We start from the raw sequence: 23557 nt of genomic DNA, 5'->3' as shown, positions 1-23557 counted from the left end.
TATCTCCACCGGGTTTAATGAAAAGAGGAAGTGAAAGAGCATAATATGCATAATTATAAAAGTATTTTCGGATTTTTAAAATTTTTTTTCTAAATTACATATTTACCGAAACTTGCGTGTCTTGCGTGCGCTTAACCTGGTTATATTATTGGTGGTATAAAAAACTTATATATATATATATATAAATATATATAATATAATTTATTTAAATAAAAACAGATACTCTAATTGAACTTACCTTGCGCATGGACTCACAAAATTCTTCCGTTTGTATAAAACTTCGAAAAATTAATTGCTCTCTTCTTCCACACATGGCTGACCACGGTCAACTTCTAGAATCAGATATTTTTTCATTACATATAGCAGGTATTTTATCAATCTTAAAAGCAGTAAACTTTATTTCAATAATAATTAATATAAAATCACTAGGAATATCTTTTGAACAATTCCATATATATGCGAATTAAGAAACAGCAACAAAACAAAACACGGAATGCATGGGAAAAAAACAAATGATAGTTCACGAAGTAGGCCGAAGTACGCCGAAGTAAATTACGCGCATGCGCAGAGGGCACTAAACGGTGAATGAGAGAGAGGGGCGACAGCACAGTTATTTCTCTCTCTCTAATGCCACCGTAATTTTACGGAGATTACGTTTTACAGAAAAACGAAGAGCGTTCAGTTTATCTACGGGTGTTTCTTCGTTGGAATGTCCGTAAATTTACTGTAATTTCTAACAGTGTAGATTTCTCTGATTCAGGATCAGTTTTAACTGATGTGCAGTCATTGAGGTGCAGTTAGCGGAGAAGACTGTGCTTGCAGAGCTCCGAGGACGACCTGCCCCAGTGCGCGGGCCCACGTGCGGTGTGCAGCCGGGTCGACCTGTACGCGCGGCCCTGGGCGGAGCGGCTGTGTCGCTGCCCGAGCGGCAGGCAGTGCCCGTCAGGGACCGGCACTGCAGATGGCCGCACCGTCGCCGACAAGAACCGCCTTTTAAAGGTACAGCGCTCAGGCTTTACACGTGACACGATCGCTTAGATATACAGGCTGAGTATGAATTACACCAACCAAACTTCGTCTGCAGGTTCATCGTGGCAATATATTTTGAAAACTTAACTCAACTTACGGACTAAATTGCTTCCCTAAGGTTGTATACGTCTTTGAAGTTGGAGCTAAGCAATATTTTATTGTAAATAATAGCGTAATATTTAACATAGAACACTGAGCGCATGGATTATGTTTAACTGAACGGAATTATACAACCAGCGCGGATTGGGTTGCCGTAGCAAATTATTTCATTGAAATAATTATGAGTTACACCTTCATTTTGCAAACATTTTTTTGTGGCGTATTTGTACTCCCAATTATTTCAACGAAATATTTTTGCTACAACGACAAAATCCGCGGTGGTTTTATAATTATTTAATTTAAACATGTTCCAAACGATCAGTTTTTCACCTTAAATACTTTCTCTATTAATTGCAATAAAACTGTTTTTCAGTTCAAAATTAAAATACGTATACCAGCCTTAGGGTGCTCTTTAGACCATAAGTCGTACACGTTTTCAATTTATCTGGTGGTGATGAACCTGTAGCTGAAGTTTTTCGTTCGAATTCAGACTGTTTAGTATCCAAATTATACACCTCGATGAGCGACTCACTGGCTTACTCATCTACACAAATTCTAACCCACTTACAAACGAGCAGCTAGAATCTCAAGATTTTGACAGTAGTTAGATACAGCCCCACAACTGATTGGAAAGTTTCGAAAAGGTAAAATTTTTAAATTTGAACCCCTGAAAAAATTAAAATTCATCAAAATTCTACCAAGCCAGGCCATCATAGCATTGTTGTAGACATGACAACACAATCGGACCAATGTTCACTTCTTTGTAATCCATGGCCATAGACTGTAATAACAAGAAACATTTTCTCTCTTCTGTGAGCGATATGTTGTTTTGCTGCGGAAAAGTATCGAAAAACATGGCGTCCTCAACGGTTAAAGCTGTATGTTTAGTGCGTATGCCATTTCTTACTAAGCTAGCATGCGATTTTCAGTTATGTTTATGTTGCTGCTGAAAGCGCGCATATATCAATTCCTAACTCTTTGGCAAAGATTCAGGTTAAGTTTAATTTTTTCAAGTTAAGAATTAAAATGTGGGAGTCTTGGCAAACTTAATTACTAAACAATTTTCATCTCGCTGCATGTTTCGCGTAAATGTGTAAACCTAAGTGACGTTTATAGAATTTTTAGAAACAATATTCTAAGAATCTTTCTCGTAAAATGTTTGCCTCCAAAAAGTGTCGCAAGCAATTTACAAAAAATGTTAATTTGAAACATCACTTGAAGACATGCAAAAGCCTTGCTGCGCGTCAAAAAAGAAAGGTTACTATACAAGAGCGAATGATTTATGTGCATAAGAGTAAACCAGGAATTGGTACAATCGCATTCACATCAGCATCTGGTTCGTTTTCAATGACTAGACATCCTTGCGGTTACTGCGATATGACGTTTGCTCATGATGAAAGGAGACACGAGAGGAGTAAATGTACGAAGAATCCTTTTCGTATGAATTTACACTGCGGTGAGTTCCATGTATGGTTTACTCGAATTGATAATTTGCAACGAAATACGAAAAACTTTAAAGGTGAAGTCCGTGTGCCTACGGTTAAACTACCGGCAGACTTTTCGACTCCTAGGTTTAGGTTGGTGACTCGTGAGCGTACAAGAAAAAAAAACAGATGTGCACCAACCGATTACTATGACGTCTGGACATGAAAGTAAACCTAAGTCAGTGTTCGGTGCATTACAGGTGAATGATTATGGGTTCTACTTGGCGCAGTCTACATTTCGTGGAACACTGAAAGATTACTATTATCTAAATACGTTTAGTGAGTCGAAAGAATTTGTACTTTTCTTGACTATATCAGACAGAACATAATCAATCAGCTTACTGATGACGTAGCAACAAACGGTCCTTTGAAATATAACTTGTAATTGGACTGTTTATTTGGTAAGCCATATCCGTTCGACGACAAAGTGCAGAAGTGTGCCTTCAAGACATCGGCTGCTGTAATTTACAGTTCTGACGATGTGAAGAAAACGGTTAAACACGTCCAGAAACTCTGCCAAGAAGAGGAAGACTATGTCAGTAAAGGATCTGGCTGGTATCTGTCTAGTATAAACCGATTGTAGCTTAGAATTAGTCATTTCACGCCAATGGAGGACTAAAAGTTTATTAAATGGTTATCTTTCGCAAGTGTTTCTGTAGTAAAGTAGAAATTACATAATATTTGTTTGTACTTCTACGGTGTTTTATTTATCGAACCTGTCATTTTTTATTTAACTATTGATCAAGTATTGGACCAAGACGATCGAATCAATCAGTAAATTAATAATTTATTTTATATAATGATTTTCTGATTTTTTTCCCGAAATTCTAGGTTAATTTTTATGAGATTTTAAATGGCGGTCATAACAGCTTCCTGGAGGCCGATTGGCATGAAAACAAATCTGCTTTTACGATTTTTAATATTATTTATCTAAATTGTTATTTTTTATTAAATAATTTTTTTGCGTCTCTCAGGGATAGAACCCCATGGTTCTATCCCTGAGAGACGCAAAAGGATCTTATTAAACTGAGAAGTTTATTAATTGCTGATTTTTTAAAAATAATTTTGTAATTTTTCCCGAAATTTCTAGCTGAATAATTACAAATTTCCAAAATGGCACCCAATTTTAAAGATGGCGTGCGCATCAATAATAATAAATGAATACTGTACTGTAGTAGACAAAAATTTTACCTAAATGGTGGTAGCGCACTCTAACAGACGAAAATAAGATGGCTGCCTCCAGCAAACGAAAGCAATATGGCGGACATAACGTCATACTAGCTGGCGATTTATATACATTGGCATAAATGATTGGAGGCCAGTCTGTCAGCGGCTTCCATGGAGGTAGGATCAGTTATCATTGTTAATTTTATTGTTCTGACCGGTTTCGAACCGAGGACTCAGAGCTCCATGGTGTACATGCGTTTTTTAAATAATAATTTAATAAAATTTGATTAATTATATTTTTATAAATTTTCTTTTTTTTCTCTATTTTATAGCATAAAAATGACGGAATTTTTACAATGGCGGCCGTAACGAAAATTGCAACGGTGAAATCATTATCTAAGCTGACGTAAGAGATTTATCATAGGCTGTAGATATATATTCTTAGGCCTTAATACGGACATTAATTAGGGGAAAGTCCTCTAGAATTAGACGGCCTCTAGCATCGGACACATAAGAGTTCACGAAAATCCCGCTAGGTATCAACATAATGCAGGGTGAGTCTTAAATGTTCCTTCCAGTACACAGTACACAAATGTTCCGGCATAGTGTGTTAGTTCCTCGAGCTGTGACCAGACTGTGGGCGTTTTTGTGAATATCATTGTTTATGTTTCTACCCAAGTCAAGATTTGAAATTGAACTACCCGGAATTAGTTGAATGGATTGTTTCTAAACTGTGTTCAGGTAATTATTATAGTCTGAATAACATATTCATTGATTTTTAGTGGAAATCTAACGGTTTTTATCTAATGGCGAGAATTAACTTGGTCGCATGTGGATCCGGTAGCACCGGACACTTAATGTCCTCTAGTATCGGACACACAATTAGCCAACAGGCCCTTTGTCCTGTAGTACCGGACACATACATAGGTACTCTATTTTATGTATTAAGACACATAAATATAAGTGTTCTGTTTACAGACACATATGTAACTGGTTTAAGGCTCGTTTACAAATTCCTGATTATTTTTTCAATAACGAGATTTGTGTTTAGTAAGCATTAGCAACAATTTGCATGATTTACAAATGTTGGTTACGAGAGTATCTCTAATTGTTTTGAAAAGTAGTTTTCGTTACATATTTTTGTTATTGAGTTTATAATCGTCACTTAAAGGAGTGGTACAATCCAATTATGAATGTTATATAATTTAACATGCGTGTTGAAGACGTTACTAATAATTTGAAATTAAAGCATTTATTTTTACTGTAGCTAGTAAGAGAAACCACTTGCTAATTTTACATGGGCCTTTAATGTGTTCAGACATGAAATAGGTTTTCTATTTGCAGATTATATAAATTTCAAGCATGTCGAAAGACAAAAATTATGCGAAAAGAAGAGGCAAATGGTCCGAATACGATATGAAGCTGGCTGTGAACAATGTGTTGGCTAATAGTTTAAGTGTACGAGAAGCTGCAATAACTTTTAATGTTCCAAAGAGCACTTCACAGAACCGATTAATGCGAATTAAAAGTGGAGGGGAAATTCAGATCTCATCAAAATTAGGCTGGTTTGAGAAGAGATTTTCAGATAGTTACGAGGAACAATTAATCCCTCACATCAAACAGTTAGATGATATACTTATGCCTCTCACCAGAAAAGAGTTCCTGAAGCTAGCGTATGATTTGGCTGCTGCTTTGAATCTGCCCCATAGGTTAAATTGAGAGAAAATACTTGCAGGGAAAAACTTCTACTACGATTTCATGAAGAGGCATGTAGAATTGTCATTGAGAACTGCAGAATCTACCAACATAATGCGAGCAGTGGGTTTTAATATGGCTCAAGTTGCTATATTTTATGACAAACTAGGTCAATTGTTCGATAAATATTCTTTCCCACCTTCCCGTGTTAATAATGCGGATGAGACGGGAATATCTTCTCTCCATGAAAACAGCAAAGTGATTTCAGTGAAAGAAAAACGACAAGTTGGGAAACTAATTTCTCGGGACAGAGGTAGAAACGTAACATTAGTGTTCTGCATGAGTGCTACGGGCCACTTCATTCAACCTATGTTTATCTTCCCTCGACAAAAAATGAATCAAATGCTTATGATTAGTGCTCCTGGTGAGAGATTCGGAGTCACTCAGCCAAATAGCTGGATTAATGCAGAACATTTTTTTTGGCATGGTTAAAACACTTTCCTAAGCACGCACATCCAACGAAGCAAAGTCCCACACTTCTCGTCCTCGACGGCCACTGCAGTCATAAGGAACTGGACGTCATTGTGTATGCTAGATCGCAGCATATCCACATGCTATCAACACCTCCCCACACCACTCATAGGCTGCAACCTCTCGACAGGTCATTCATGAAACCTTTTATAGGGGCGTACGCAGAAGCATGTTCCGCATGGATGAGAAAGAATCCTGGACTGCGTATTAATGAATACGACATTGCAGAGTTGGCAAGTTCTGCCTACACCAAGGTTTGTCGTCTGGAGATCGCTCTGAAAGGATTCTAGTGTACAGGCATCCATCCATTCAACTCGGGTGTATTTTCAGATTTGAATTTTCTATCTTCCAAAATGACCCAGTGAAAAATCCGTCGACCAGCCAAGAAAATGGAATGTATGCCACACAGTCCAGTTCAGCACCATCCCATGTGGAACCAACTCCAGGTTCAGGTTAATTAGTGAACCCTTTAACTATTTTAGAAAAATTCTCACCTCTCCCAGATGCCAGCAAACGCAGGATTCAAAGTAGGTAAAGGAAGATGCAGAGAAGTGAAATTCTTACATCAACTCCATTTAAAGAAGCCCTGCAGGCTAAGCACAATGAATAGAGACCTGCAAAATTCGCGGATTCATTCGGTGATTGGCTAGAATTCAAACACATATACCTCTTAGATAATTTTGCTATTGGCTTACTGTTCATCTGGACGAATCTCAACCAGTTATAAACCCTCAACCAAAGAAGGATCGAATCACAGATAAACCAGCTGAGACGACTAACAAGTCAGCAGCCAATGAACGTGCGTTATTTGCCCGAGTGTACAGGGGTATGTGCAGTCTATCCTGAAGGCCATCGAAACCGCGAATTTTGCAGGTCTTTAACAATGAGACAGTTGAGAAGGAAACAAGAAAGCGTCTGAAGTACAAGAAATCATTCAAAATCGATGCCTTTGCAACATCATCACAGTCAAGTGTACAGGAAACAATCTGCATATTATGTGGAGAAAGTTTTGAAGAAGATTGGATCCAATGCTGTGCGTGTAAAGAATGGGCCCATGAAAACTGTGCAAGTGTTAAAGGAGCACCATTATTTTATAAATGTGACAGATGTGATAAACTTAAGAACATCGTCTAATTTTTTTTGGGGGGTATATTTTTATGCTGGATATTCTGTGAAATCAAGAAATATTTTATCGACTTATTACACCATTTTCTTATATTTATACACTCTTATTGTAAATTGAAATAACGTCGTGCAGTTTTGAAAACGTTTTCACATAAAACAGCTAAGTTTTTATAACTTTATACTGCTTAAAAAGCTCTAGCATATTATTTATATGTGTCCCCGAGATTTCGAAACACATTCAATGTATTATGATCCTGTATATATAAAGTACTTAAATAATGTACACAAATTTTTGACAAATTTTTTAACTGTCCGATACTATCCGTCAATCTCGAGAAATAAGAAAATAACTCAATAATTTTAACTGAGTGTTTTCACTAATTGCATTAGAGTTTTTGTTTATTGAATGAGTAATATTATTAAATATTTGTTCGAAGATATCTGGTATATAATACTTATTTAAACACCTGTTAATTAAATTACTATAAACGAAAAATGTTAACTGTCCAGAGTTAGAGGACTTTCCCCTACCGTTGGCATTTTTGAGGACTAAAATCAGAAAATTTCCCCCAAAACGGTAATTTTTCCCTCGAAAACGTAATTTTTTTTAGGAATTTTGAGTCATTTTGTGTTATTTTGAGGAAGTTTGAGGAAATTCGACACCGAAATTGGCCGTCGTGACGTCATAATCCCAGATGGCGGATCTTGGCACCGGCACCACAGGCCTGTGTCCGGAGCCCTATTCTACACTACTACTGTCTTCTAAAATATTCGCTTTAGTTCACAGTTGTTAAAACTACCAACAGAAATTAAACAGTTCCAGAGTTTACCGGAGTAAAAGTTAGGATAGATTCGATTATTGTAATAAATAAATGTTCTTTTTTTTTAGATAGTAGGTTAGGTTTGGTTACGTTAGTTATCGTAACTAAAATTAATTTTGGTTCAGTAAGTTAGTGTTATAAGAAATACTTAATAACTGTAAAACTAGACGTTCTTGCAACAGTGATTGTATTAAAGAGCAGTATATATACTGGCCGCTCCTGAAACAGTGTTCGCCAGGCGGTGTTGGCAGTGTCGGTGACATCTTGAATTGTGACCTCACGACGGCCACCTTGAATGAACTTGACATGACCTTAGACACTGACTTTTAAAATTTGCCAAATATTGCAAATAAAAAATACTCAACATGTGCCAAAAATGGTCACAATTTTGCCAAAATTTCGCCAGTTTATAGGCTTAATATTCGGCAAAAAATACAAAAAAAATATGAAAATTAAATATTTCACTATATCAAGGAAAAATTCCCGTTTTTTTTTGGGAAAATAACCAAAATTTAAGTCTTCAAAAAAAGGCCAGATGCGAAAATTCCCTGTCCTAACATCAAATAAGCCTCTGAAGGAAAGATTTGAACTTGACCTTGGAAGCAGCCACCATCGTTGCACTTTTCGTTAAGGCCACTGTCTTGAAAACCCGTAATTATTTACTGATACAAATTTAAAAATAATTAAAAATTATATGATTATGTTAATAGTAAAAATTATAAAAACGCACTGGGTTTAAAACTGGTTAGGGCATACGATTAAAAATGGTAACGGATCATTCCTCCACAGAAGCCACTGACAGACTGACATCCCACCACTTATACTAAGACAGATATTATGTCAGCTAGTATGACGTCGTGGCAGCTATCTTGTTTCAGTATACCGGAGGCCGCCATTCCATTTTCATCAGCTGAAAGACGTTGCCGTCATATTATATTAAATTTTACCCACTAGATTGCCGTAATTACTTGTTGCCAGGGCACCCGTCATAATAACTTTCGAGCGCCAGTTTGAAATTATTTAATTATTAAGCTAGGAATCCGGAAAAAAAAAATTCATCAAAAAAGTCACTTTTTAAAATATGATTGATTCTATCAGTTAATATCTATGGTTCAATACAAGTCAGTACAGAATTAATTAAATATTCAACAGTCTAATGCCCGGGATACATTAACAAAAATAAAAATATATAACTTGAAACAACAGGAGTTAGCATGCACGCCAAGTTCCAGGCACTCATGTAGTAAACCACATGTTCGTTACCAACCCGTCAAATCTGTATTTTTTTCTTGCCTCATGTAGAAAAATAAATTCCAATACAAGTGAAGTTTAAATTATTCACATACGACTAGTCAAAGTACTTAAATACAATATCGATAACCACAAAATGTTTAAAACATTCTCTTGGCTAGAGACAGAGGCTGGACGAAGCCGAGCTAGAGCTCCGCCTGCCAGCGCGCGAGGAGAGATTCGCATGCTTACAGAAGTGTCAAGTGACCGACCACATGGTCTCAGCACGCAGCGCACAGGCCTCGGTCCCCGGCCGTGACGCTAACACGTAAAAAGTCACTGAAATTATCACGTGGTACACGAAAGTAATTGTTGGACTCGCCTCAAAGTACGAAAAATGGAACGAGAGTAGAAAACCATCATTCCAAAGAAAAATTTGCGCCCCAAAAAATTTTGTAGTGCAATGACCAGAATCGAAGAGAAAACAAGTGCCATAAAAAAAACATCACCATGAATAACATGAAACAACAAATATTCATACAGGTCAAGCGTATCCGAACCAAGAGGTATTTTTTTTGTCGATACTCGCGAACCATTTAAACAGTTGATGTTCAATATCTTTCGTAAGAAACCAGGCTTCTTCGAACCACGAGGCCAATCATGACATAACTGTAGTCTTGACTAAACATATTTAAGGAAACGACACACATTCAAGAAAAGAAAAGAACACACAATACATATAATGAACACGCAATGAACATGCAATACAAACACTTGTCACGCAAAGAACATGAATTGCACACACAGAACATGCAAAGAACACACAATGCACAGACCGAATACACAATGAATATGAAATACACTATGAAATACACGAACTTAACATTCAAAGAACACACAATGTACACACCTAACACGCAATGAACCTTAATGCACACAACGAACATGTAATTAATATGCAATTTACAGAATGGACACGCATTGTACACAGTGGACAAGCAATGGACACGCAAAGTACAAAAAGAACACGTAATTAACACGCAATGTACAGACCGAACATATAATGAACACGCAAAGGGCACACAATGTACACACAATCGACAGAAAGGACACGCAATTGACATGAAATGCCACCCCGAACACACAATGCACACACCTTACCCACCGAACACGCAATAAACAATTAATGAACACAATGATCAAGTAGTGTCGAGCGATATCTTAGTTAGAAATCTGATTTGGTGTAATAAAACAATTACTTTTAAAATAAAACACAATTTCTTTAAAATTTTATACAAGTGCAGGTAAAACAAGTCATTGTATGTAGCCAACTTCCCTCAGTTCTTTGAGTACGTGGCTACTTTGTTGAGATGCGAATAGTTTTCTGCCCTAACCGAATTCATCCGTAGTCTCAGACGTTAGATCTATATGTTAGAAACTTCCCATGATGTGTAAACGATCTCTTCTGCTGCTATCATCTTACTTGCATGTTTTTAATATAAATTTTTAAGATAAATATTGTCCCAGTGATAATCGTAAGCTTTATCAGAAAAATTAATTTTATCACGACGTTTCCATCGTTTTGGTCTCAGGGATTCATCACTTTCTTTGATATTGCCAGCTTTAGGTGCTCATCACAGTGTTTGGTTTTGTCATCAGCCTCTAAGTCACTATCGCCATAATCGTAGAAGTCAGGTTTACTAAAAGTATTCGAAATCAATGACGTTGATGCTTCTTCATCGTCTAAAAGCTTACTTTTTATGTGTCCATCATAATTCCAAAGTATGGAAATTCTACTTGATATGGGTTTGAATATATTCTAACTTTTCACCGTGATGATACTTCAATTAGTTTCAGTCTTCTTTAAACCATCAGCATCCTTCAAATTATGTTCTTTGTCGAGATCAAGAGAACTATGAACATAATCACGTTCAATACAAGAATAATTATTTTCATCATGCAGCACACTCTGCCTTGTGTAGTAGCTTAATCGATGTCCTCTATTTCGTAAGTGGGCTTGGCTTTACAAGTTATGCCGTATCTTTTTAAGCTATCAATTCGTGTAAACAACATTTTAAGTCGATCACCGCTTTAAATTTTGCATATTGGATTTTTTACTCAATCATTCTTCTCGTGACGTCTAGTATTCCTTTTTAGGATATACTCCTTTATAAAGTAATACAGTGGTGTACTTTTGATACAGCTATAGGAAACGATCCGGGACCCATGTTAGCTTCTGTGACTAATACCAGATGCAAACTGAGATTGTAATTTTGAACATTTAATTAAATAGAATTTTTAATATTTCTTCATTGAGTGTTAATTTCTCATTTTGAAAGACGAATAGACAAGTATTTCTGCTTTTCAAAAACAGATGTCGACATATGTTGCATGTAACTATTATATGTTTTTCATATCAGTTGCACAATGTTCACTCACGTTGGCAAGAGAAGGATGGCTTCGCTAGACATCCAGGAGAAGGATGTTCGTCTTGCATGACATTGATTCTCACCCGTCTTAAAGCTTATTATTTTAATGTGTAACGGGTATTTTGCTATTTGAATTCTACTTGATAAAAATATTGCAAGTGCTTATTAAGTAACAGAAATTCATAATAAAATGTAACTCTGAATAAAATTGCCTGTCTTATTAGGTAAATGTTCTTCATGCAGAGATAGATTTATCATAAATAAAGAGAAACACACGGAGAACATCGGAATAAGTCTCGCGAAGAATAACCAGGAGCACACGGAAAAAACAAACAGAAGCCTTACCATGAATGATCAGATGCACTTGAAGAAATCGACAAAATATTGACAGGAGTAATCATGATTTCAAGGAGAAAACCAACAAAACATTGACACGAATAATCAGAAGCACACGGGAAAAACCAACAAAATATTCACAAGAATAATCAGAAGCACACTGAGATAACAAACAAAATGTTGGTAGGAATAATCAGGAGCACACACAGAAAACCAAAATATGTTTTCTTAATCTTAATCAGTGAATCACAAAGAAAAATATATAAAAATAAGAAAAACACAAAAAATTACAAAAAATCTGGTTTGTACTAGATGTAGTATAGGAAAGTTTCTTCTAAGCCATGGTCCAGGAGCGAGGAACCAACAGCCAGTTAATGACCGACCGTGCTGAAGTCACTATGGCCATTGTGAATGACTTTTACTTTTGACATTGACCTTAGACCTCCACCTTTGACCTTTACTTTGAACTTTACCATGACCATTACCTTGAAATTGACCGTGAAATTGAAGTCTGACTTTGAACTGAATTATGCCATCTTGGCATTGAGCACGCAAAACCCTGAATGTTGAAATTTTCGTTATGGCTATCATCTTGAATTCTAATAGTATGTCTGTCATCATGGATCTAAAGTCACAGCCACTATTTTTTTAATATGACCACAGAGCCGCCATATTGTTGTCGTCTGCTCATGGCCGTCATCTTGAATGATATCACGGGCACCATCAGGTTTTTTCACTGTTCTGCTGGAGGCGGCCATCTTGGATTCCGTAATCTTTGTATCAGCTGTTTGTTCCTAGAAAATATCAGCATCACTCTCTCTCATGCACATAAAACCGATGTTCCATTACCTACTAATATTACGGTACTTATCGACACAAGAAAATTAATTTTATTCAAAATACATTGAAACTTTGTGATACTAACCATTACAGCCCAAACAACTTGGTTGAAAAAAAACCTGCGCCTTTGACCGTACTGCCATCGAGACATTTACGTCCGAGAATTAATTAAGATGAAATAAAAATAACACACATATTCAGCCTTGTATTTTATTTAACTTGAAGGAATGATATCATCGTCTATTCGAGACAGAACTGCCCAATTTTTTTTTAATACATACTACCAGGAGCCCTAGTTAACACACATAACCTACAAGAGAGTGCTGCCAACATACTGTTTTCAGTAATCGATGCCATGAGCGCTAGCATACGCATCGTCTGCCATAGTGCTTTGCCGTCATATTAGTTTAATTTTTGAACACCAGTGTGCAGGAATCATTTATTAACCGTCAACTGTTAGGCTATCCACCATCTCGACATTTAAGCCCCATCTTGGAAATCTGTAATTATTTAGCTATGAATTCGGAAAATTGTACAAATATATATTTGTTTTTAAATTATTTAATTGATTCGATCGATTCCTGTCTTGGGTTCAATCCATAGTCAATGCCAAAATGGTAATTTTAGGTAAAAACAATTTAATCAATAAACTATGGTGAAAAAACGCAAAGGAAGCTTATTTTAGTAGTCAACCAGCCTCCAGTAAGCCGTTGATGACATATTGGCAACCATATTGAAAATTCGTAATAATTAACCTATATTTTGAAAAAAATTCTCAAAATCACCAATAATTTCGTCTATTAACGTAAGATAGACTCTCTAGATTTTCGTTCTTGGTTTGATTCTCTGTCAGTAATAAGAGTAACTTAAGCTTTAAATAAATTTTTTTCATGTTTCCCATAACATAATGTTTCTCTACGAAAAACGACCCTATAAAATATACCTGTCCTACAAAATAAACACGTTATCACTGTGTCTACCATGGAAGTCTAATTTTTCGATACTTGAAATATATTTCATCTAGTTCTTGTACAATGTTTTTAGTATATGCCATGCGTCTCTGAACTAAAAGGTATTTATCTATGATACTCGGTGAACATTTTAAACAGACCATGTCCAATGTCAGACGTTTAGACCAGGTATCTCCGAACAATGAGGCCATTCATGTTCTGAGTACAGACTTAATGGTTTACAATAAATGAAAAGTAAGCACACTTGTAACCACAAACAACATAAACGAAGCACATTTAAAAAAGGACGAACAATTGTAAGCATAATCAACCAAACGGTAGCAAAATTGGTAGCACAATCAATGAAAAAAAAGCACTTTTGGAAAAATAATCAACGAAAGTTAAGCAAAATTGGAAAACCAATGAAAAAAGGAACATAAATGGGAAGCACAATCAAAAAAAAAGCACAAGTGGAAGTAAAATCGGAAGTACAATAAAAAGGGAAAGTATAATGGAAGTACAATTGGAAATAAATAAAAAAAGTGCAAAAGGAAGCACAATCGGAAGCTTAATTGTGAGCAGAATCAAAAAAGGAAGTAAAAATGAATGTATAATTAAAAATTTGGAAGTACATTCAGAAAAAGGAAGCACATTAAAATAATAGTATCTGTATTACGAGAACTATGTCTTAAAAGCAGAAATTGAAATTTGAAAGCCAAATTATAATTAATTTATTTAATTTTATTGAAATGCAAGTAAAACAGGTCATTATTGTTTGTAGCCAGCTTTACTCAGTTCTTTGAGAATTATGGCTACTTCGTTTAGGTGCGAGTAGCTCCCCGCCCGAAAACCAAGCCATCAGTAGTCTCAGACGATACAAAATGTTAGGACCTTCCCATGATGTACAATCAATCTCTTCTACTGCTTTCATCTTTCTGAAATATTTGATGTTAATATTGTTAGTATCACCATTGTTTCAGTGATCATTGTTAACTTGATCAGAATAACTTATTTAATGTGTCGTTTGGTCTCAGGGCTTCATCACAGTCTTCGATCTTGGCAGCTTTAGGTGTTTCATCAAAGTGTTTGGTCTTGTTACCAGCCTCAAAGTCACTCTCGCCATCATCATAAAAGTCAATGTTTTCGATATTGATGACATCAAAGCTTCTTCATCGTCTACAAGCTTCCTGGAGGATCTAATTGATGTGGGCTTAAATGTATTCTCACTTCCATTCTCTTCAGTCTTCCTTAAACCATCAACGTAATTCAATTTATGTTCTTTTTTCGAGATTAGGAGATCTATGAACATAAATACGATCAATATAAGGAAAATTATTACCTTCAGGCAGAACATTATTTTTAAGAATAGTAGCTTCATCGTTGTACCGTATCTTGTAAGTGGGCTCGACTTTTCATGTTCTGGCGTGTCTTTTTAAGCTCTCACTTCGCGTCAACATCTTGCTACACCGAACACAACTTATTATTTTTCATAGTGGGTTTTTAACACAGTCATTCTCGTATTTTCAACCTTTCTTCTCAGGACAAACTCCTTGCTGCAGTATCTACAGCGGTGTCCTTTTGATACAACTATAGGCAGCGAACTTGATTCATATTAGTTTCTGGGACTAATACCATATGCAAACTGAGATTTTTTTTTTAGTAACAGATACTTGAACAAAAATTTGAGTAATCCATCAGCGAGAGTTAATATTCAATTTAAAAAAACTCTAGGCCAAGTAATTCAGCTTATCAACAAAATATGTCGCCACATGTTGTTTGGAGGTAAATATGATTTATTTTAATGTGGGATGTACGATACTCATTCACTATCGCAAGATAAGATAGGCTTCGTTAGTCATCAAGGAGAAGGAAATTAAATTCACATGTCAATATTTCTCAAATGTCTCAATTCATAGTAATCGTTTAAGTAATAAATCTCTTCGTTTGACATGTTGTACAACCAGTCTATCCCGTACCTGATTGTAGACCCCTAGCTATTCCTCCTGAATAGTGGCAAAATTATTTTGGGTATCATTTAAATTCCAGGTTAGGGTTGAATGTCGTTTTAATACTGGATCCTTTTAAGTGGTAACATTACCCAATAAAGAAGTTGGAGGAGTTTCATACGTAGGCCTACTTATGTGTTACGAGTATACTTTGCTACCTAATGAATACCTGCAAATCAAAAATGTCTTGAGACCGGAAAAATTCGCGGTTTTATTTCGCGACAGGCACACACATATCTTTGAGCCTCTTTCGCTATTGGCTCTCTGATACATGGAGGGCTCTGGGCCAATGAAAAATCCTCAATAAAATAAGTATCCAAACAGAAATATTCCAGTTCAGATTGTTTACAAGTCATCAATCAACGAACTGGCGTTATTTACTAGACTATACAGAGGTCTGTCTACTATACCTTAAAGGTCATTGAACTAGTGAATTTTTCCTCAGTCCGTAATCGTATCATGTAAGAGACAATAAATTTCACTTTGTTTAGCGGAGTACGGCGACGAAAGGTTGAGACCAGGGACTCTCATAACTGAGGGCTCATTTTCGTAAGCTCTAGTACGATTATCATGATTCTGATTGCCCATAGGTTCTTAAAATTTCTCCATAAGCGAATATTATGATGGTACATTGAATACTAGAGATTCCTTCCACCATATATAATTATTTGTAATATTGAGGGCTACCGTCTCTAAGTACCTCGATTAAAAGACGTAAAACATAACATAATAAATGTGATTGAATGATACCTTGATAAACACGAACTTCAGTATAGACACTTTAGCGACAATGTCACTTTTTCACGGACTGGTGTAACATTTTGCTTTCATTCAGGGTCCTGTTTTGTTTATGTAAAGTTTATAGTTTTTAAAATGTTTTTCTATTACTATGGCCTTATTTACCTTAAGTGAATGCCCATAGCCCTTTATAAACAACGGCCATTAAAATTCACAGGCTTTTTCAGCATAACCATATTCCCATATTATATTTTATTCTCGCTGGGTGAGAGCAACGAACTACTGACTTGCTTCTCGTAAGTGTCTTTTGGTTATTCTTTTGTTTACGTTCTTAGAAAGACAACCGCCATTGCGGTGATGTTGCTTGTGGCTGGGTTTCCTAGAACACAATAATGACGTCGGTACACCAGGTGTTTCCGTCGAAGAGACGTACAAAAAACATTTAATAGGGGACAGGTGTGTAGCTACAACTGCTTCAACGTTAACTGAGCACTTTCAAACGCCCTTTACATTATTATTCTTTCTATTTCGGCAAGTAGTTATGCCTTCATTTCACTCCAAAAGAAAGATGTGTTGGACTGTCAACTTCCCCCAAACCTTGAAAGTGTGAACCAAGTGTAAATTTTTTACAATATACTATGTACAGAAAAATCAAATTGTAGTTATAACTAACGATTATATATTTTTAAGAAAACATTTATTCAAAGTAATTAAATCACGCGTTAAAAATTTGTATTAATTTATGGTATTTAAAATAAGATTCCCCTTTCCTTTGGCGCACAAAATTTTTTTTTAAACAAGCGAATGTGATTTTTATTCATAAAAATAGAGCGATACTTAAAACCTTAATATGATATTTGACAAAATTTTTAGCATTAAATAATTTTAAAATAAAACTAGAATTTTATTTTTAATAATTACGATATTACAGGTATCATATAAGAATAAAATATGTTAATAGTTTTATTGATATAATTAATTTGATTTATTAATACAAATTTACAGAGAAATTATTTATTACATTGAAGAAATTATGTAATTAAATTAAGAATTCTATTAAATAGACTAAATTATTTCACAGTTGTAAACATCGTTGAATTATGGTTCGAATCGAAATATAAAGTATTCTTTTAAAACATTTGTTTTGTTAAAGTAAGTTTTTCAATAGTATTAATTAAAGGTCTAACGATGTAATTTTAATTCTTTACCTCTATTGTTTTTGTTGTTCTGTCACAAGTATTTTCATCAGATATAAACTAATTATTTACAAATGGTTTACAAATTTATTTTGAAATGGATATATAAAGATACGCAAGTGATAAGAGCTACACACACTTGCACCACTCTTTACAGCATAAAGGTATATTCCACTTAGTAAATATCTCTTGAGAATATTCATGACAGCATAATAAATCAAGAAAGGTTTGTTGTTGAATTGACAGAAATAACCCTTAACTAATAGAAATGATGAGAAAAAGAAAATATCAACATTGTGTGACAGAACTCACCTTAGTAAAATATCAGGGACTAATCAACAACCTAAATCAATACAAATGTTGATTATGAAGTATAATATTAAACGTTTTAAAAATGACAAAATATTGATTTGAATTTGTGAGTCAATTTTATCCAATCTTTCAAATACAAATGCATACAAACACACACGCATAAGCATGATAAAAATTTAACAAAAATAAAATAAAACGTAATGTCTTCAAATCTTCAAGTTGGCCTGGGTGATTTAACATTCAACCTCCGTGCCCGAAGAAGTTAAGCCCTTTCTTTTAAAGCACAAGTTTCATAGTCAGACACATGCATGGGTTTGTCGTGAAACACTAATCTCTCTAAATTTATTTGTTGATTTTTAGCATAGTCAAATGTTGTTAAATATAAAAAAATAATTATAATCCTTTACGGACAAAATCTCTCTTTAAATTAATATTTTGGGACAGAAATAGTAAATTCGTAATCTATTTCATCACAGCCTATGGGCGTAGGTAGATTTTGAAGTACCTATTATTTTGGAAATGTTTTGGAAGCTTCTATAATCTGCTGGAACATTTTAAGATCTTATAACATCCTATATGTTCTCGAATATTCTAAAATGATCGATTCAAATTTTTGCTTATTCCATGCAGCGAAAATACTTTAATGTTTTTAACTCAATGCATTCAGCATTGAATAGCTAAGAATGAATTTAATATTATGCCTACTAAGTTAGATATACAATTTGTTCCCCTAAAATACTATTTTTCATCCCTTTCACTAATATAAAGGTTTTAAATAAAGTTTGGGTATTTAAAATAAATTACATTGGATTTGACAGTTATTACTTTTTGTCTTTGAACCCTTTTCATTTCCACCCCTTGAAGTAAGTTACTTAGTCAAAAGTTTTAGACAATATTAAAAAATAAATAAACTTAAATAACAATGGATTTGAAAGTTAGGCGGTAGATATGTTTTATTTATTTTCTTATTTCAACCCTAGATTTTATCAACCCCTTGAAGTTATGGTTTTCTTTTGTCAAAAATTGATTCAGATTAAAGTTTTGGATAAAAATTATAAGATTTACCAACAATGTAACCGGGTTTGATGGTATGCCTATTAAGGGAATTATTTTTATTTTATTTTAATCCCTTTTGATCCACGCTTTGCAGCAATGGTTGGTTGTATCGAAAATTGTTTCTCGTAAAAGTTTCAGATATTTATAAGGTGCACAAACAATTCGAACGGATTTGATTGTGTGCCTACTAAGGGAGTTATGAATTTATTTGTCATTCAACGTCCGTTTATTCCTTCTCATGTAGTAATGGTAAGTCGTATAAAATTTGTTTCTGACGAAAGTGGTTATAATAATTTATGGTTTTACAATAAATTAGAAATATTTAATAATGTAAATTGTACGGATATTATGATATATATATTTTTTTAAATTTTACTCTTGTGTTTTTCAACTAATTGCAGCAATGATTCTTCTTATCATAAATTGTTTCAAACAAAATAGTTAAATAAAAATTATAAATTAACAAACAATTTGAACAGATTCGATAGTGTGCTAACGAAGGGGGATTTTTCTTTGTCCTCTAACCCTTATTTTTACCACCCTTTGCAGTTATGATTGGTCGTATCAAAGATTTATTGAGATAAAAGATTATTGTTTTATTCCTAATACGTTCAGTCGGATGCATATTCGTCATATTATTGGAGTTATAGCGATTTTTATGTTTTTCAATAAATCTCCCCCATTTATACTCTTTTGGGCGCATTTTGCCCATTAACAAACTGAACCGAAATTTTCCATTACTTTATTTTATATATATGTTCGGAAGTGATTTTCCAAATTATGGCAGTTATCGTTTTCGGAAAAAAATTTATATATTTATTAAAAGTTTTGAACTGACGGTGGTTTTGGGGACTATTGAACATAAAACGAAAAAAAACCTTATACACATTTTCCGGATGTTGCAACATGGTAACGGCTCTTGGGGTACTCTCATAACCTAGAAACACAACTTAGAAAACATTGCTTAGAAACACATAATATATCATTTTCTAAGTTATGACTTTTCTAAGTTTTGTGGTTCAGCGTTGTGTGTTCTAAGTCATGTGTTTCTAAGTTATGTCAGTTCTAAGTTTGGTTTCCAAGTTGTGATAGTTCTAAGTTATGATTTTCGAAGTTATAATATTTCTTATTTCAGTGGATCTTGAATGGTGAATATTCGTTGGTAGTTTTAGGGGAAAGTTTTCATAAGGTTTTTCAATCAGTCCCTACGTAGTTCTCATTTCGACTGCTAGGGGGAGATGAATACCCATCTTGACCACTAATGCTCTCTATTGGTGACTTACAGCAGGACTATTTATAACCTTGTTTATATATAAACACTAGATAATGCCCGGCATGCGTTGCAATGACTCAATCATTTTTTTTTTGTAATTTTTTTAACGTATACTAAGCATCTCTCTTTATCTCTCTAATTCTCTATCTCTCTATGTATATCTCTATAACTCTCTCTTTCTTTCTATTTATATCTCTATCTCTCTATATATCTTTCTAGCGGACCCGACAGACATTGTCCTGCCCAAATGTACTTTTTGTGAGATATGGATATGGCGGTAAGTATTTCTACGCTGGACATTTTGTATCTTCTCATTATACATACCCCTCCTCTTGGGCACGCCACTGCCGTTACCAAAAACCTTTCCCATGGTTACGCAGAAGGCAACAACAATGCAAAAGCCCGTTGCCATGGAGGCTAATTATCAACAATGCTTAGTTTTTTTGCTTTTAAAGCGTGTATTTTTAGTTTTTCTTAACTCAGAATCGAGATAAAATATCCAATTGTGAATCTAAACCATCCTCGAATCCCCGTGAACTCACACACAAAATTTCATCAAAATCGCGTACAAACAGGCAGACAGAAAAAGTACTGTTTTATTATAGTAAGATAGATAGATTATTCTTACATGTTCGCATCCATGCAGTATGTGAAAAATCAGCATGCATAGCCCTACACCTATAACTATACGTATCTTTTGCCCACGACTTTTTCCGCATGGAATTTTGTATTATCTTTCACCATTTAGAAATTTAAACATTATAACATAACAGTTGATACAGTTGTAGTAGTTTTCTTATGTTCACAAATGATAATTTTTCTCACCTCTATTTCAGTCTTTGCAATAAAAATATGTTACTACCTAAATTTTGAGTAAATATGTTTCTACTTTCAAATGTAATGACGGGAAGACTCTTCATAAAATGTCTTTGTAAACCACATTTACTGTTTTTTCCGTCTCGAGCTAGAATGTAATGAATGTCTGCATTACTGACCCGCGAGCAAGCTACATACATTTCAGAGAGAGAGAGAGAGTGAGAGAATGACACCTATTGAATGTCTATCTAACTAATTTATTTATGAGAGCATATTTTCATTAAATAAATCATGAAATCATTCAACGATAAAAGCTGTTTATTTAACTAAGTGGACGGGTTCTCTCCAAGGAGAAAATTGACGCGGCGAGACCTCGTGGACATAGAGAAATGACACACACTCACTATTTGTGTGGCTATGAAACATGATTTTTTTCTGCAATTTAAATTGTAATATACAAAAAGGGTATTGAAAATTGAAACAAATATGGCGACACTATAAACTGTCAGGATCTTTATTTTTTTCTTACTCTCTACTTAGTTCCTTACAATAGCAAAACTTAATGGCTTCTATTAATGCGTTGCAATTTTTGCTTTTAAAGCGTGTTTTTTTTAGTTTTTCTTAACTCAGAATCGAGATAAAATATCCAATTGTGAATCTAAACCATCCTCACTATTTGTGTGGCTATGAAACATTATTTTTTTCTGCAATTTAAATTGTAATAAATACAAAAAGGGTATTGAAAATTGAAACAAATATGGCGACGCTATAAACTGTCAGGATCTTTATTTTTTCTTACTCTTTACTTAGTTCCTTACAATAGCAAAACTTAAAGGCTTCTAATAATGCGTTGCAATTTTTGCTTTTAAAGCGTGTTTTTTTTTAGTTTTTCTTAACTCAGAATCGAGATAAAATATCCAATTGTGAATCTAAACCACCCTCGAATCCCCGTGAACTCACACACAAAATTTCATCGAAATCGGTCCAGCAGTCTAGGAGGAGTTCAGTGACATACACACGCACACAAGAAATATATATATAAAGATATAGCATTCCCGCATCGTACGTGCATATGCGACTGTAAGAAGTACATATTATGTATTATATACATTATGCACAGCAAAAAATAACTTTTCTCCAATAAAAAAGGAAAACTATGAGCTTAAAAGATTAGCTTATAGTATTTAAAGCAATTTCTTACAAAAATCTACATGAAATTAATTTTAAAATGAAATTAGCAGGTCAATATTAATATAGTGGAACTAACGGCCATTTAAAATAGCTAATAATCTAAAAAAAATTATTAATAGTGAATCTAAATTCAGATCAATAGTTTCCCAGCAACCCAAACTTACTGGGTAGCTGTTATTGCATGGTTTGTATAACTGGGACCATACTCCTGGTCTTATCGTTTGTCATAGTAAATATCGAATTATACGTTATCGTTTTTAATTGCGTATTTTAAAGTTGTATGTTTTTTCGTTTAATGGAAAAATCTCCGCTCAACTGACAATTTGTGAAGCATATAATTTTATACATAGCCTGATATTTATTTATATATTTCGTTCGTTGAACTATTGCATGCATTCCTAACACATTTTCAGCATTTCAGCGGTGCCGATAGAATTAATCTCGCATATAACATTTACAATTTGGCGTACTTCTGAATGTACTCATTCTCATATTCAATATCCATGGCCACAATCGTTAATAAGTCCAACGATCTTTCAAAAATCATTTTTTTTCCCTCATCTTTACTTCGTTTACACGTTTCCAATATCTTTTCACAAATTCACAAAATGATCACAAACAAATTATTTGAAATCTGGACAGGACAATATCTGTCGGGTCAGCTAGTTATATATAAATGACTCATTGTCTAGCTACTTAGATTTCTTATTTCAATTAAACCAGAAATAAGATATTAATTGAAAGTGTTCAAGCTTATGTATATACAAACAAAATGCTGAACCAACAGTGTGCATCGTTGGTTACAGTTTTTATTTAAACACCTTGATTTATGATGTGTTTGTTCCGTTTTTAAGTGTTGATATTAATTTAGAATTAAAATAAACATATCGCTGTTAGCACTTAAAGTAACGTCAATATTATAGTCTTAAAACACACATATATGTAGCTATATATGTGGAAAAGATACTCCCGAGCAAAAAGAAGGGGGGGGGGGGGGGGGAGGTGAGTGGTCCACCCCCGGGATGATTTTAAAACTCTCGTGCGTGAAAAATAATTTAATTCTATCTGAGTACCCTAAAGAGCCCTTCCATAATTTGAAGTTCTTAAGAAAAAATTTATACTTACGAAAGATAAATCCTTACACTGCCGCTGCTTGTAATTTTGTTTTTTTAAGTGTTTAAAGAAAGCTACTATATCTTTATATATATATTTCTTGTGTGCGTGTGTATGTCA

At 34.4% G+C, this 23557-nt stretch overlaps 1 protein-coding gene across 1 annotated transcript in view; it reads left to right on the top strand.

The window, feature by feature from the left end:
- Positions 1 to 709: 709 nt before the first annotated feature.
- The window catches only part of LOC134540937 (protein giant-lens), an 86829-nt gene continuing 63981 nt past the window's right edge, over positions 710 to 23557 (top strand). Inside the window, exons 1-2 of the mRNA XM_063384051.1 lie at positions 710 to 715; positions 823 to 999. Coding sequence (XP_063240121.1) covers positions 710 to 715; positions 823 to 999 — 183 coding nt within the window. The remainder of the gene's footprint in view (positions 716 to 822; positions 1000 to 23557) is intronic.

Source organism: Bacillus rossius, chromosome 1 (genome assembly GCF_032445375.1).
Source record: "Bacillus rossius redtenbacheri isolate Brsri chromosome 1, Brsri_v3, whole genome shotgun sequence".
Lineage (NCBI taxonomy): Eukaryota > Metazoa > Arthropoda > Insecta > Phasmatodea > Bacillidae > Bacillus > Bacillus rossius.
Note: the sequence above shows the minus strand (reverse complement) of the source record. Positions and strands in the feature narration are given on the sequence as shown.